Here is a 13,472-nt window from a genome sequence, read left to right on the forward strand (position 1 = left end):
GTTAAGATGTGCTTCTGTGTGATACACATGGGGATGCCCAGAGCAGCCCCTCCGTGACCCCGAGAGCCCCCCGGCTGCGGGCTGCGGCACGGCCAGCGTGGGGCGAGGCTCAGCAAGCGATTTGCAGCCGGCTTGGCCCTCCTCCCCCCGGCCTTGCTTTGCACACGGGTCCCGGTGCTTCACACGGCCGCGGTCACAGCTGCCACCAGCTCCGGACCCGCATCGGGGTCAGCAGCGCCGGACCCCGCAGGATGGCAGCGGGCGGAGGGGAGAAGCAGCAGCTGCTGGGCGAGGGAGTGGGCAGGTAAGAGGGTGAATGGGGGGGGGGCTGGAAACCTGCGTGCACCCCTCTCCTCACTGTGCTCCCGGATGGGGTCTGCCAAAGCCATCTGTTTAGGGAGAGGATCTGGGGAAGGGGACACGTCGGAGCAGGGCTAAATGCAAAGAGCGGGCTGCAAATCCCTTCCTCCCTCCCCCATGTCCCCCAACCGGGTGCCCCGATGTCACCTTTCCCTGCAGGTCCTACTTGGGGATGGTACAGAAGCACACAGCCGGCTCAGCGCAGGGCCAGGCGCCCACCCTGGAGCTGAGGGCACGGCACCGCCGGCACTGCCATGCAAGGGGGGCTGATAGCGACCCCCACCAGCAGCAGCGGGCACGCAGGAAGCTCTATGTGGCTGCTGGCATCTGCCTCATCTTCATGGTGGGGGAAGCTGTGGGTGAGTGAACGCTGGGTGAACACATTGCCCTGCATGGCCCCTCTTGTCTCATTCTGTGCTGTGGGTGCAGGCGTGGGGCAGGCAGGGCACCTCGTTTTGCCATGGGATGCCCATATGCTTGGATCTGGATGGGGATCCCCCATCCATACCACAGGTGGGTACCTGGCACACAGCCTGGCCATCCTGACGGACGCTGCCCACCTCCTGACGGACTTTGCCAGCATCATGATCAGCCTCTTTGCCCTCTGGGTGTCCTCACGTCCCGCCACCAAAACCATGAACTTTGGCTGGCACCGGGCAGGTAACCTCAGGATCCAGCTACAGCCCCATTGTGTGCCATCCCTATGGCACAATGACATGGAGGGCTGTCTGCAGAGATCCTGGGGGCCCTGCTCTCTGTGCTGTCCATCTGGGTGGTGACGGGTGTCCTGGTGTACCTGGCGGCCCAACGCCTGCTCTTGGGTGACTACGACATTGAAGGCAGTGTCATGCTCATCACCTCTGCCTGCGCCGTGGCCGTCAATATTGTGTATGTATGATGTGCTGTCAACCCCTGGGCAGGAGATTGGTGGCTGGGGAAGTCACTGCTGCCCTGCCTGCAGGATGGGGGTGGCTCTGCACCAAACAGGCCATGGGCACAGCCATGGAGGGGCTCATGAGCAGCCCCACACCCACGAACAGCCCAATGCCAGCGTCCGTGCTGCCTTCGTCCACGTGGTGGGGGATCTGCTGCAGAGCGTCGGCGTCCTCATTGCATCCTACATCATCTTCTTTAAGGTATGGAGGGGAGGGAGATATGGGGGACATAGTCTTGTCCAGCCATGAGGTGAGATGGGGTTGATTGTTAATGGGGATTTGGCTGCACTTGTTGGGGTTTCACCTGCTTCCACCCCTCCCAGCCTGAGTACAAGTTTGTGGACCCCATCTGCACCTTCCTCTTCTCCGTTCTGGTGCTGGGGACAACGCTGACCATCCTTCGTGACGTCCTCCTCGTCCTCATGGAGGGTAGGGAGCCCCCCAGAGTGGTGATATGTACCCCCCTCCCATAAGTGCCTTATCCCCATCCCACCCCGTGTCCCTCCAGGCACCCCCAGGGGGATGGACTTCAACGCGGTGCGGGACACTCTGCTGGCGGTGGGCGGCGTGGAGGCGGTGCACAGCCTGCACATCTGGGCGCTGACAGCCTCGCAGCCGCTGCTCTCTGTGCACATCGCCATCAGTGAGTGCTGAGGGATGCAGGGCCGGGGAATGGGATATGGGGGTTCCTCCGGCCCCCAACAACCCTCCGGGCTCCTTGTAGATGCGGATGCCGACTCGCAGGAGGTGCTGGAGGAGGCCAGCTCCAGGTTGCAGCGTGCCTTTCGCTTCCACACCACCACCATCCAGATCGAGAGCTACTCCGAGGACATGCGGGACTGCCGTGAATGTCAGCCCCCCAGCGACTGAGTTCCACCCTGTCCCTCTCCCACCAGTTTTTTTTAATAGGAGGAAAATAAACGCGAGCAAACAGCAGCGCCGGGTGCCCGCGGGGGCTGGGTTCGGGATGGGTGATGTTGAGTCTGGAGGCAGCTGGGCTTTATCGGGGAGTGACGGCAGTGAGAGCAGAGCCCGGGCTGCAGGAGGGGGCGGAGGGCAGCGCTTGCTTCTCTTTCCACTATTTTAGCTGTGAAAAGCGTTTGAAACAATGCTTTTCCCCCCCAGCTTTGGGGAGCGTTGGGGGTAGAGAGGGGTGGAGGGGTGCAGGGGGAGGAGCCCTCGATCCCACTGTCCCGTTCTGGGGGGGAGGGAGGACCGGCTCGCTCTGCTCTCACCTCTTATCGCAGCTCTGTTTACCTTTGGGAAGCTCAGCCCTCCCGGCCAGCTGTTAGCAGAGTGGGGATGGTGGCAGGAAAGCATCACAGGGACACAGGCACGGGATGTTGGCCTTGCAATGTGTGGAGCAGGGCTCGGGGACAACACATGGGAGCACAGCAGTGGCTGCTGAGCCCAGAGGTGCTGTGAGAGGTGGCACAGTGCTGTGCCATTGCTGGGTACAGAATGCTCACCCCGTGTCAGACTTCACACCTCCACCGACCTTTATTGCACTGGTAAAACCCAATCAGGAATAAAGCCCCCTTGGCAGCACTTGGTGCAGGAGGGCTGTGCCATGCCCTGTGAGGTCTGTGCAGGGGTATGGGCTGCAGGGCTGAGCTCAAGGCTTCTCCAAGTAGCGGTATTTCTTGCGCAGGACAGAGACCTGGTCCTTGAAGAGCACTGGGTCGAGGCGCAGCTGGGAGGACACAAGGGGCATGGAACCAAACCAGTCCACCAGCTGGTTGAGGCAGTCCTGCTGCTGGGAGAAATGCCGGGTGCTGTCTGCTGCCGTGCCCTTCACCTGGGCAGGAGGAGAATGCAGGGTGAAGGGCTCTGCCCATAGCCAGGGGGGGTCCCTGAGCCCCAGGACACCATCGTACCGGCTGAGACACAGCTTCTTTGTGCTGCTTCCACTGTGTGACCTTGATGGGAGGCAGCTTGGTGACAGCAGCCACCAGCAGGTTCATCAGGATGTCCTCGCAGGCAGCCAGGCTGTCCACCAGCTCCCGCAGCCCCGAGGGGAGGTACTCGGTGAAGAGGCTGTGGTAATACCTATGGAGAATGAGGAGGGTAGGTCTCAGCCTCGCAGACCCATAGGGCCCTCCCCATCCACTCTGGTACCTGTGATAGAAGGCGGCGGTGGTGAGGACGATGGAGAGCTTGTTGGTCCACCTGGAGGTGTAGCCCCAGCGCTTCTGCTCGGGGTCCCAGAAGTGGCTCCATGCAGAGAAGCCCACAATGCGCTCAGGGAAGCTGCGCCACACCACGAAGGCAAAATCCACCTGCAAAGGGCAGGGGATGGCATCACCTCAACCCACAGCGACCTGTGAGGGGCTAATGGCTGCCTCATTGCCTGTCCCTGAGCAACAGGTTATAGGGACAGCACTCACTGCCAGCCCTGCAGTAACCACCATGCATCCTGCTTGGATCCATGGGGCTGGGAAGTGCTCACCTCACTGGTGGAGAGGCTGGTGTGCTCATCCAGGCTGAGCACTGCATCCGTCCCAATGGCTGAGTATGGGAAGAAGCGGTCGCTGAGCTGCAGCAGAAGTGGGAGTTCAATATGAGATGTGCCATGGGGTGCATACCCTTAACTCCCTGCATCCTGCTCTGTGTACCTTCGTCCTGCCCTGGATGATGGTGAGAGGCACAGCAGTCTGTGGCCATGTTTGTCTTGGTGGTAGTGGCTTCTCACAGCTCCACAGCACCAGGATCTGTGGGAGGGGGACAAAAGCACAGTGGAGGGGCATTGCCTGAAGTCTGTTATCAGTGTTTGCAGGGCAGTGGGACCAGCTCCAGCCCAGCTCTCCATTTAGGGCTGCACCTCTTCCATCCAAATACATTCCACCAGGATTTGGCCCACCCCCAGAATGAAACCATGGCTGGTCCCATTGCTGCAAGCAGGGGGTACTGAGGATGACACGAGCACTGCCACACTGCCAACCCCCCTCCCACCTCAATCCCACCCTGGGTCCTTCCCAGCCCCATTCCTCCCTACCTGTGCACAGTACTGGGACCTGGAGACTGCCTGGATGAGCTTGAGGGTGGGCTGGGAGAGGGTGCCCAGCGGGGGGGCAACCCGGAGCAGTGCTGTGAACTTGTCAGAAGGGCTGGAGCCTGCAGTGTGGGGGAAAAGGTGAGGTGTGGGGGCAGGCAATAGGCACATAGAGCACGCTGCTGCGGTGTGGGGTCCTACCATGCTGCAGGTAGTAGAAAGGGAAGTCTCCGAGGTGCGTGGAGAAGTCAGGCAGTGCCAGCAGCCCCCCGGGCAGTGTGTTCCAAAGGAAGCGAGAGCGTGAGCGGTGCAGGAGCAGCCGATCCCGGATGACCTGTGTGGGGATGTCAGCACCCTAAGGTGGCCCTGGTAACCTGGGGGAGCTCTATGGGACCGGGCTCACCTCCAGTGTAGTGTGCACTATCTTGTCCACAGAGGAGAAGTACGCATCCCACAGGAACTGGGTCTGCTGTTGGAACGCCAGCACACGCTCCGGGCTGATGCAGCGGATGGCTGAGGGGATCTGCAGGATGGGAGAGATGGGGTTCTCATCTCATACACACCCATTCCCCCCCCGGGTCAGCCCTTGATGCTGAGTGTGGAGCAGCACCAGTACCTGCAGGAGGAGTCGCTCGCTGCCCATCACGGCCGCTTTGCCCCAGTCGATGGCCTCAGAGAAGGGCAGCTCCCAGCCATCGCTCAGCAGCACTGGGATGCAGGCAGCCTGTGTAGGACCCCATGAGCACGGGGACACCAGGGATGGTCCCTCATGCCCTCGCAGCCCCCTGGTACCTGTAGTGCCTCCAAGAAGCGGAAGGAGCCCAGGCGCCGGCCACGGGGTATGATGCAGAAGGTGGAGTTGTGCAGCAGCTCCTGGTAGTCAAACCTGGCAGGGGAAGGGGATTCAGGTGTGGGCTCAGCACCGTCTGCTCCCCAGCACTGAGGCACAGTCAGCACCTAAATCCCTGAGCCCCAAACTGTGCTGAGTCCTGGCACCACTTTGAGGGGGAGCTGTGGGCAGTGCATCCCCCTGGCTATGAAAGCCCCTTCTGTGTGGCTGCAGGGAGAGGAATTCACAGAGCCCTGCGACCGCACCGGAAAATCCAATATTGACATTTGGGTGGGACAGACCCTGTCTGTTCCTGTACATAGAGAGGATGGGTCCTGGGTGGGATGGGGAGGGACTGTGAGGCCAAAGCAATGTGGGATATGTGCTGACCCCAAGGGGAAGGTCCCCTGGACCCGGCTGTGGTGAGGACATGGGGTCAGTGCCAGCCACCTCCAGGCTGGGGAGCTGATGGGGTGGCTGGGAGGTAAGGATGAGTTGCTCTGTGTTGCTGCAGCATCCCTGCAGGAAACCAGCCCAACACAAACCTTTAGGAACAAAATGCACCTCCAGGGAACCCATCCATGGGCAAGCTCTACCTCGGCCATATTTCATGACCACCCCACCACTACCTGCCCCACGGGAACGTGATGTGTCCCCGATATGGCTGAGCATCCTTCCCTCGCAGGCGGCCGTGGCCGGGATCCTGGCGCCGGCCGGGCTGCGGGGCCGACACCTCCCGATGCAAAACACTCTGCTCCTGACGCACTGTGGTTTCCGGGCAATCGAGCCTGCAGGGCTTCCTTGTTTTGTTAGGGCCGGGCCGGGTGCCCACCGTGCTCCCTCCGCATGGCCCCTGTGCATGGCCGGGCTCAGTGCCATGGGGGACCCGCGGCTGCAGGGAGCCCTCCCCGAGGCGGGTGGGGGGCAGGACCGTGGCATGGCCACAACTGCCCTTTATCCAGCACAGAACTGGCTTGTTCGAGAGTGAGGAGGGTGATGCAGCCCTGAACAAGGCTGGCTTCTTCTCCTGTGGTTCAGTGGTGTGGTTGTTTCCTGCGTCCCCATGCAAACAGGGACAACTCCAAACCTCTGAGTGTCCTGTCCCTGGTGTCCTGTCCCCACTGCCCCACTGCCACTATCCCACCTGGGGACATACACATCCTTGGGTGGATGTGATGGAGATGCTGATGCCTTTGTGCCCAAGTGTCCAACAGGGACAAGACACATGGTCACACAGGAGGACACAGCCATGTGCCACGTGCTCACCATCAATCTGCTGTCTAAGGCTGTCCTGGGTGAGGTGTAAATCCCTGTGTATCACAAACAGCATTAGGGGATTACCTGCAACCCTGGCTCCGCTTTTACCTCCCGGCACCTCCTAAGATACTTTGAGGTTGGTATCCTATACTTCCCATCAGTTCTCATGTGGCCATGAGCTGTTCCAAAGCTGCAGGCAGGGAGCCCACACTGTGATGTTCACACCAGGATGCCCCAAGCACCCGTTGGTTTTATGGGACTTGGAGCTGAGCTGGGCTGGGGGAAAGTTTCAGGCCCATCTCCAAAATAAACATTTATATTAGGGGAGGACAGCAAAGGGGAGAAGAAAAGCATCATTCATCAGTGTTAGGAAAAAGAGTAATCGCATTAGGAGCAGCAATGGCAACTGCAGATCAGAGCTGCTCTCACCAGGTTGCTCCAACTTTAATACAGAATGGGACAGACTCAAAGCACCTCTCTGGATGGAAATGAAACCAGGACTGTCCCCACTCCCTGTGCAACCTACAGAGCCTCTCCCCCCACCTGACCCCAACCCCATCCCACTCACTTTTCATAGTCCACGTTGTCCTGGTCGCACCGTGTGTCCTTGTGCCTCTCCCAGTCCTTGCCATGCCTGCAGGTGGTGAGCGACACGATGTCCCTCCCATTGTGGATGTGGTGCAGAGCATTCCTGGTACCGGAACCGATCCCGGTCAGGTAGCGCTTCCCTTTGAACACCAGCAAATACTTCTTTTTAGGGGGCACCGAGTTGTGGTTCAGCCACCCGCTCTGCCCACCGCGCTGTGGGTGCTCCTTGGGGAAGAGTGGGATGGAGATATCAAAACCAGGCCTGAAGTTCTTGCTGTGGAAGCTGGCCTTGGCCAGCATGGCATGGCCAATATCAAACCCCAGCTCCTCGGTGTAGTTGGGCCACGTGCCCGCATACAGGTTGAAGATGAGGTGGTTGCGGCCACCGTTCCATAGTGGGAAGGAGCGGATCCTCTGCTCCACACTGTGAACATAGTGAGCAGAGAGGGGGTCACGGTCCAACGTGTCGATGCTCAGCACAAAGAGACAAGCTTCCTCGGGGTGTGGGGTGTAATAACGTGAGCGCTCAATGGAGTTGAGGATCTTGCTGTAGCTCTCCGACATGGGCTCGCCGTGCTCCCTCGGGTACGTGAACACCTTAAAGCCATTCTGGCAGCGGGAGGCATCGAAGCAGCTCTCCATACGGCACCGGCTGCCCTGGGATGCATTCAGCTGTGCCAAACGCCGGGCATGGGGTGAGGGCTGAGTTGTATCCCCACTGCCCTGCAGCTCCCGGGGCTCTGCAAAGCTGTGTAGGATGGTACGATCCACCCAACGGGGCCAAGTCCTGCGGGCTGCGACGTTCCTAATGGGAAAGAAAGCGAAACGGCGCAGCTGCTCCCTTCCAAAGAAGAAAAGCAGAAGCCAAGAAGTGAGGAAAGTCAGGAAAATGTATTTCTTCCTGGTCTGCATAGGTTCAGGAGCTTCTCATCAGGCTCGGACGGGTACTGGGGTCCGGTGGAAAGAACGGCCTCCCCGACCCCAGGCGTTGCGGCTCCTGGTGCTGACTGCCCCGCAGTGTTGGGAAGGGGGATCCCACGATCCTCCCTCCGTGGGTGTCCCTGTGCCGCCCCTCCAGCGCAGCGTTCCCTTCACTCCCAAGCTCTGCGAAGCGACGGTCACATTTCCCTCTGCCGTCTGGCCCAGCTTCAAATCCCTGGGGAGGGAGCGAGGTCGCATGATCGCTTCCCTTCCAACCGGGTCAATCCCGGCGGGACTCCCCCCCGCAGCCTCCGGGAGACAACCCCATCTCACCTCCCCCCCCCCCGTACCTCGGCTGCTCCTCCGCTGTCCCGGTACACGCTCTCGGTCGGTGCTGCCCTCGGGGTCCGGCATCCCTGGCTCTGCCCTAACTCTGCCGTGGGACGGTAGCGGGGCGGTCCTCGCTCTCCATCTGCCCCGCGCCCCGGGGGGGGTCCCACCGCGCTCCGATGCTCATTGCAATGAGGACACCCCCTGCTTCCCAGCTCCGTGCTGTCCCTCCTGGGGGTGTCACTGTCTGTGCCCCTCTGGGCTGCTGACACTCCGAGTGTCCCCCCTCACGCTGTCTGTCCCCCCTCACGCTGTCTGTCCCCCCCCCCAGGCTCTGTCCCTCTCTCCCCCCAGGGCTGTCCCCGTGTCCCTTCACTTCTTCCCCCCTCCCGAGCTGTCACTCCCCTCGCTGTCACCCCCTCGTCCCATCTGTCACTCCGACACCCTCTCCCCCCCCCCCGACAACGAGTCCCTCCCCCTCTCTTCCATTGGCTGCCCGAGCCCGTGGGGGCTTGGCCCCACGGCACCAAAAAGCCGCACCCCGGAGGCACAACAGCTCGTGGGGGTTCTCCCCTCTTGTTGCGGGGGTCCCGTGGCTCTCCCTGCATGTATCCATGCCCTCCCCCACCCCACAGCGCTTCCATCGCCTCGTCACACGTGGAAGTGGGGCACCCTGGTCCCGCCTATGGGAGGTGAGCCCCGTGGCACGGCAGGCAGGCTGGGGCTCGCTGCCCCCACCCCTCCCGGCAGCCCCGAGCTGTGGGTGTATATATATTATATTATAATATATTACATATATATTATTATATAACTCGGCCGGCCTCTGCCTGCGGGGACACGGGGTTGGGTGCGGAGAGGTTGGCATGCAATAGGAATGGCACCGCCACAGCCCTGCCAGGCCCACGCCTGGCTCTGTTATCCCGCGTGGGCTGCGTGTATAGATTGTCACGGATTTATTATTATTATTATTATTATGTTTTTCTTCTTTGGAGATTTGCCCAGCCCAAGGGACAGCTCGGCCCCGTAGAGACTTAATCCCCCGCCGCTGGGGATTATCGGGGACGTGGGGCTGCGAAAGCGGTTTAAATTAAAGAAGGGGAACGTGGGGACGAGGGTGTTGGGGGGAGGGTGTGGGGGCAGGAGGAGCCGAGCGGCACCACGGGGCTTTGGGGAGCTGGGATTGGAGCTGGGGACCGACTTCCGCGCTGGGAGCTGCGGTGTCGCAGCGGTGACACGGGGAGGTGCGGGGTCGCGGCTCTGGGGACCCTCGGGGTGATGAGTGTGAGGGGTGGGGGGTGAAGCTGTGGGGGGTACAGCGTGTAACTGGGAGCTGGAGGAGATGTGTGTTGGAGGGGCGATGGGAGCTGCGGAGTGGACGGGGCGGGGAGCGATGGGAGCGAGAAGCGCTGGGAGCTGCGAGGAGGGGTCTGGGGGGGGGTCTGAGGGTGGGGTCTGAGGGGGGTTGGGGGTGTTTACTTGCGTATGGGAGGGGCAATGAACGCTGTAGTTCTGCGGGGGATGTTGGGAGCTGTAGTCTGGTTATCCGGTGCGTTCTGGGAGCTGCAGTCCTCAGCCGAGGATATGTTGGGAGCTGTAGTTCTCCATGGGGCGGTGCACAACCCCTTTCCCCCCCCCGCCCCATAGTCCACGGGGCTCTCCTAGTGTCAGCCCCTCCTGCTCAACCACATCGCCCCTTCCCCCCCTACCATGGGATGGGATGGGGTCGGGTCAGTTGTGCGGGGATTTGGTGACGGGGGAAGGAGGAGGTGTGGGGGATGGATGCTGACCGCATCACTCTGCCCAGGCTGCGGTGCCATGGGGGGGGAACAGTCGCTGGCGATGCCGCCGGAGAAGGGACCGCACCGCGTGGGTTGCGCGGACGTCATGGTGGGACACACACAGCAGGTATGGGATGAGATGGGGGCGGCTGCTGGGTATTGGCAGAGCTGAGGACACCTTGCGGCCGCTGCTGTGATGGAGCAGAGCGCACCACGTTCCCCCCCGTTCCCTCTTGTCCTCCAGGGGCTTTTCTTCCGCCTCTTCTACCCCTGCGTGCCCCGGGATGGGGCCGAGCGGCCGCTGTGGATCCCACGCTACGAGTACTGCAGCGGACTGGCTGACTTCAGCGGCTACAGCCGGCGGTGGTGCGCTCCGCTGCTCAGCATCGCCATCGGTGAGGGGGGGCTGTATCCCCATATTGCATCCTGCCCCCCAAGTCCAACTCTAGAGCCCTCATTCTGCCCCCCAAGTCCCGTCCAAGTAGTTCCAATGTCCCCATTCTGTCCCCCAAGTGCACCCATCGCCTTCTGCCCCCCAAGTCTAGGTCCTGAGCCCTCATTCTGCCCCCAACTCCACTCATCTCTTTCTGCCCCACATATCCACTACCCCCATTCTGACTCCCAGGTCCAATTCCTGAGGTCCTCTACACCTGCTGCCTTCGTGGGCTTAAAGCCAATGCAGCGGGCTGTGGTGTGAAGAGGAGCTGGGGTCGGTGCTGTGGGTCCAAGAGATGCTGCCTTAGTGGTGGTCAGCCCTTCAATGAGGTCTAGAGGATGGGCCCATCTCGATTTTATTCTTGGGGTGTTGTTTTGTCCCCCACAGGCTCCTGCAGGGTCCCGCTGAGCTGGAAGGCACCTTTCAAACCCTGCAGCAATGGGTACCCACTGATCATCTTCTCCCATGGCCTGGGGGCCTTTCGGTAGGGAGGGCTGGGATGGGAACTCTAGTGCTATGGGTTCCTCCGACCCATCAGTGCTCAGGATAAAGCCCTGACCTCATCCCTTCCCAGCACTGTGTACTCATCCATCTGCATGCAGATGGCGTCATGGGGCTTCGTGGTGGCTGCGCTGGAGCACAGGTTGGTGCCATTGTCCCTGCAGCCTCAAGAGGATCCCCCTCCCCAAATACATGGCTGGATGGGGGCCGGGCATTGGGCTGCTTTGCCATGTTCCCCCTTTCTTCCTTGCTGTACAGGGACAGTTCTGCTGCCATGACCTATTTCTGCACAGCACAGTCCATCCAGGAGCAGTGGATTCCCCACCAGCGTGTGCCACGGGGCCAGAAGGAGTTTTATTATCGGAACAACCAGGTATGGGAGGACTGGGGGGGTTGGGGTGGGCAAACCAGGGTGGATCACATCCCCTATCCTAAGGGATCTGCTCTTCCCAAACCCGTACTGTGTTGATACTGGGGCTGAATCTGAGCTTTCTCATTGTAAACTGAGACAAACCCACCCCACTCCATTTATCTCTATTTCCTGAGGCCCTGCTGGTGATCTCCACCTCCCATCTCTCTGGGATTACCATGCACAGCTGCTCGCTGATAGCAGGAGGGTTTCCTGCTCAGCGAGGTTCCCCATTGCTCATTTCTTCCTCATTTAAAAGGGAAGCATGGAGCTGAAATCTGGTTGGAAGCCTTTGTAGGACATGCAGAGTCCTAAATCCAAGCCTGTTATTTTCTATGTGTGCTCAGAACTGGGATGTGAGCCTCGGTCTGAGATAGTCTGAAGTGCAGCATCTCCTGGCAGCGCTGCTGTGGCTTAGGAAGGAAAGTGTTTGGGGGCTTTGGGTTATCACCAATGGTCTGCGGTATCAGATGAAGAGTTAATAAGAATAACAAAGAAAGCGTTGCAATAAATTTACTGCATCCCTGTGGGAACCACTGCGGTGCAGCCTCCTGTTTGCTTTTATGCTTGTGATAATGCAGGGGAATGAGATGTATCTGAGTGCTGAGGGCAGCTCTTCTGGGGGGATATGGGGTAGAAGCAGCCCCCCTGCAGACCCCCACAGGGTGGGTTTGCTCAGCTAATGGGGCAGTTTGCTCTGCAGGTTCATCACAGAGCAAAGGAGTGTGCACGAGCACTTCAGCTCTTCCGGGACATCAGCAGTGGTAAATCCATCCCCAACGTCCTTCCTCAGGGCTTTAACCTCTCTGTGCTGAAGGTACCTGGGGCTGCAGGGCTGGTCTGGGTGCTCCTGGCTGGAAGGGTCAGGTTATTTTGTGTGGGAAATAGGAATATGCCTTTATTGTGTGCACATCTTCCTTGCAGGACAGCATTGACCTGGCTAAAGCAGCCGTCATGGGCCATTCATTTGGTGGGGTCACAGCTGTGCTGGCCTTGGTGAAGGAACCCAGGTTCAGGTGGGTGGCTCTGGGATGGGAAGGTCATAAAGGGGCTATGGATACATGTGCCCATCCCACCAGGTGTGCTGTGGCTCTGGATGCATGGATGTTCCCCCTGGAGAACGTGCTGTACCCTGAGGTGCCCAAACCTGTGCTCTTTATTAATAATGAGAAGTTCCAGACCCCTGATAGTGTGGCCAAAATGAAGAGGCTGAGCTCCAGGAACAGCCAGACAAAGATCATAACCATCCTGTGAGTCCAGGGTTGGGGCAGGTGCCTGGTCAGGAGTGGGAGGCCCTCACCCATGTTCCCTTCCCTTCCCCAGGGGATCTGTGCATCAGAGCCAGACCGACTTTGCCTTTCTCACTGGGAAACTCATCAGCCGTGTCTTCAACGCAAGGGGCACCCTGGACCCCTACAAGTGCCTGGACATCACCAGCCAGGCAGCTCTGGCCTTCCTGCAGAGACACCTTGGTACGAGACAGGTGGAGTTAGATGGGGCTTGGGATGGCACGAGGTTGGTTTGGTGATCCCTGTTCCATATGGCTGCCATCTTCTGGGCACAAATGGCAATGCCATATTGGGATATTGGGGTGTGTTGGTTGGGAAGTCCTTGGGAAAGCTGCTGGCTTGGTCCTGCCTCTGCAAAGTAGATGTGTGCAATGGCTGCTCCTCTTATGTGTGAAACTGGGGTGATTATCATTGTAATAACCTTGAAACCATCTCTGCCCCATGCAGATGTGAGAGAGGAGTTTGCTCGATGGGACCGTCTCCTTGAAGGCATCGGGGACTCCATCATTCCAGAAGCACCTTTCTGCCATTCCAACCTGTAGCTTCCTGTTGGGATCCAGCTGCTGGGAGTTCAGCTGCTCTAAAATGTTTGGGGTCTGCCTCCAGAGGGCAGGAGGAGCCCTGGGAGAGTGAGGCCTGCAGACTGTGCTTGCAAGATGTGGCTGTGATGCCCACCATGCTTCTGGGAAGCCCTCCCTGCTTGAGAGCCTGTGGTGGCTATTGGAGACTGCAGAGCTCAGGGAATAAAACCCCTGGGGTCACAGACCTGAGCTTGCTTTGGTGACAGCGCCCTGCTTGCATGCATGGGGGGCACTGCATGCCCTGCAGCAGTGGGTTTGCTGCAGGT

General features: G+C 59.9%; 3 protein-coding genes across 14 annotated transcripts; 2 read left to right on the plus strand and 1 right to left on the minus strand.

The window, feature by feature from the left end:
- Positions 1-10: 10 nt before the first annotated feature.
- Positions 11-2,231, plus strand: SLC30A2 (solute carrier family 30 member 2). The gene is made up of 8 exons (XM_015883751.3): positions 11-304; positions 520-719; positions 874-1,020; positions 1,095-1,248; positions 1,322-1,496; positions 1,619-1,724; positions 1,804-1,938; positions 2,020-2,231. Exons 1-8 carry the CDS (start codon positions 252-254, stop codon positions 2,163-2,165), a joined length of 1,116 nt encoding a protein of 371 aa, XP_015739237.1. The 5' UTR covers positions 11-251; the 3' UTR covers positions 2,166-2,231.
- Positions 2,232-2,770: 539 nt separating this feature from the next.
- EXTL1 (exostosin like glycosyltransferase 1) lies at positions 2,771-8,643 on the minus strand. Of its 3 annotated transcripts, none has more exons than XM_015883748.3 (12): positions 8,233-8,643; positions 6,942-8,117; positions 5,080-5,173; positions 4,904-5,011; positions 4,691-4,810; positions 4,489-4,621; positions 4,291-4,409; positions 3,911-4,006; positions 3,745-3,831; positions 3,414-3,574; positions 3,173-3,344; positions 2,771-3,093 (listed from the first exon to the last, which is right to left on the minus strand). In XM_015883748.3, the coding sequence occupies exons 2-12, from the start codon at positions 7,871-7,873 to the stop codon at positions 2,911-2,913; spliced, it is 2,205 nt and encodes a 734-aa protein (XP_015739234.1). In that variant the 5' UTR covers positions 7,874-8,117; positions 8,233-8,643; the 3' UTR covers positions 2,771-2,910. The 3 variants fall into 3 exon arrangements, with proteins under 3 accessions (XP_015739234.1, XP_015739236.1, XP_015739235.1); XM_015883750.3 differs by having other exon boundaries at positions 2,771-3,048; positions 8,233-8,625; XM_015883749.3 differs by having other exon boundaries at positions 2,771-3,051; positions 8,233-8,625.
- Positions 8,644-8,715: 72 nt separating this feature from the next.
- PAFAH2 (platelet activating factor acetylhydrolase 2) lies at positions 8,716-13,395 on the plus strand. Of its 10 annotated transcripts, XM_085518089.1 has the most exons (12): positions 8,735-8,904; positions 9,205-9,292; positions 10,017-10,117; positions 10,235-10,385; positions 10,814-10,910; positions 11,001-11,069; positions 11,186-11,300; positions 12,040-12,153; positions 12,261-12,352; positions 12,416-12,586; positions 12,660-12,808; positions 13,073-13,395. In XM_085518089.1, the coding sequence occupies exons 1-12, from the start codon at positions 8,827-8,829 to the stop codon at positions 13,165-13,167; spliced, it is 1,320 nt and encodes a 439-aa protein (XP_085374215.1). In that variant the 5' UTR covers positions 8,735-8,826; the 3' UTR covers positions 13,168-13,395. The 10 variants fall into 10 exon arrangements, with proteins under 10 accessions (XP_015739025.1, XP_085374217.1, XP_085374220.1 ...); XM_085518091.1 differs by lacking the exon at positions 9,205-9,292 and having other exon boundaries at positions 8,717-8,904; XM_085518095.1 differs by having other exon boundaries at positions 8,730-8,904; positions 12,261-12,586.
- Positions 13,396-13,472: the final 77 nt, after the last annotated feature.

Source organism: Coturnix japonica, chromosome 17 (assembly GCF_054131305.1).
Source record: "Coturnix japonica strain WE chromosome 17, WE-NBRP24, whole genome shotgun sequence".
Taxonomy (NCBI): domain Eukaryota; kingdom Metazoa; phylum Chordata; class Aves; order Galliformes; family Phasianidae; genus Coturnix; species Coturnix japonica.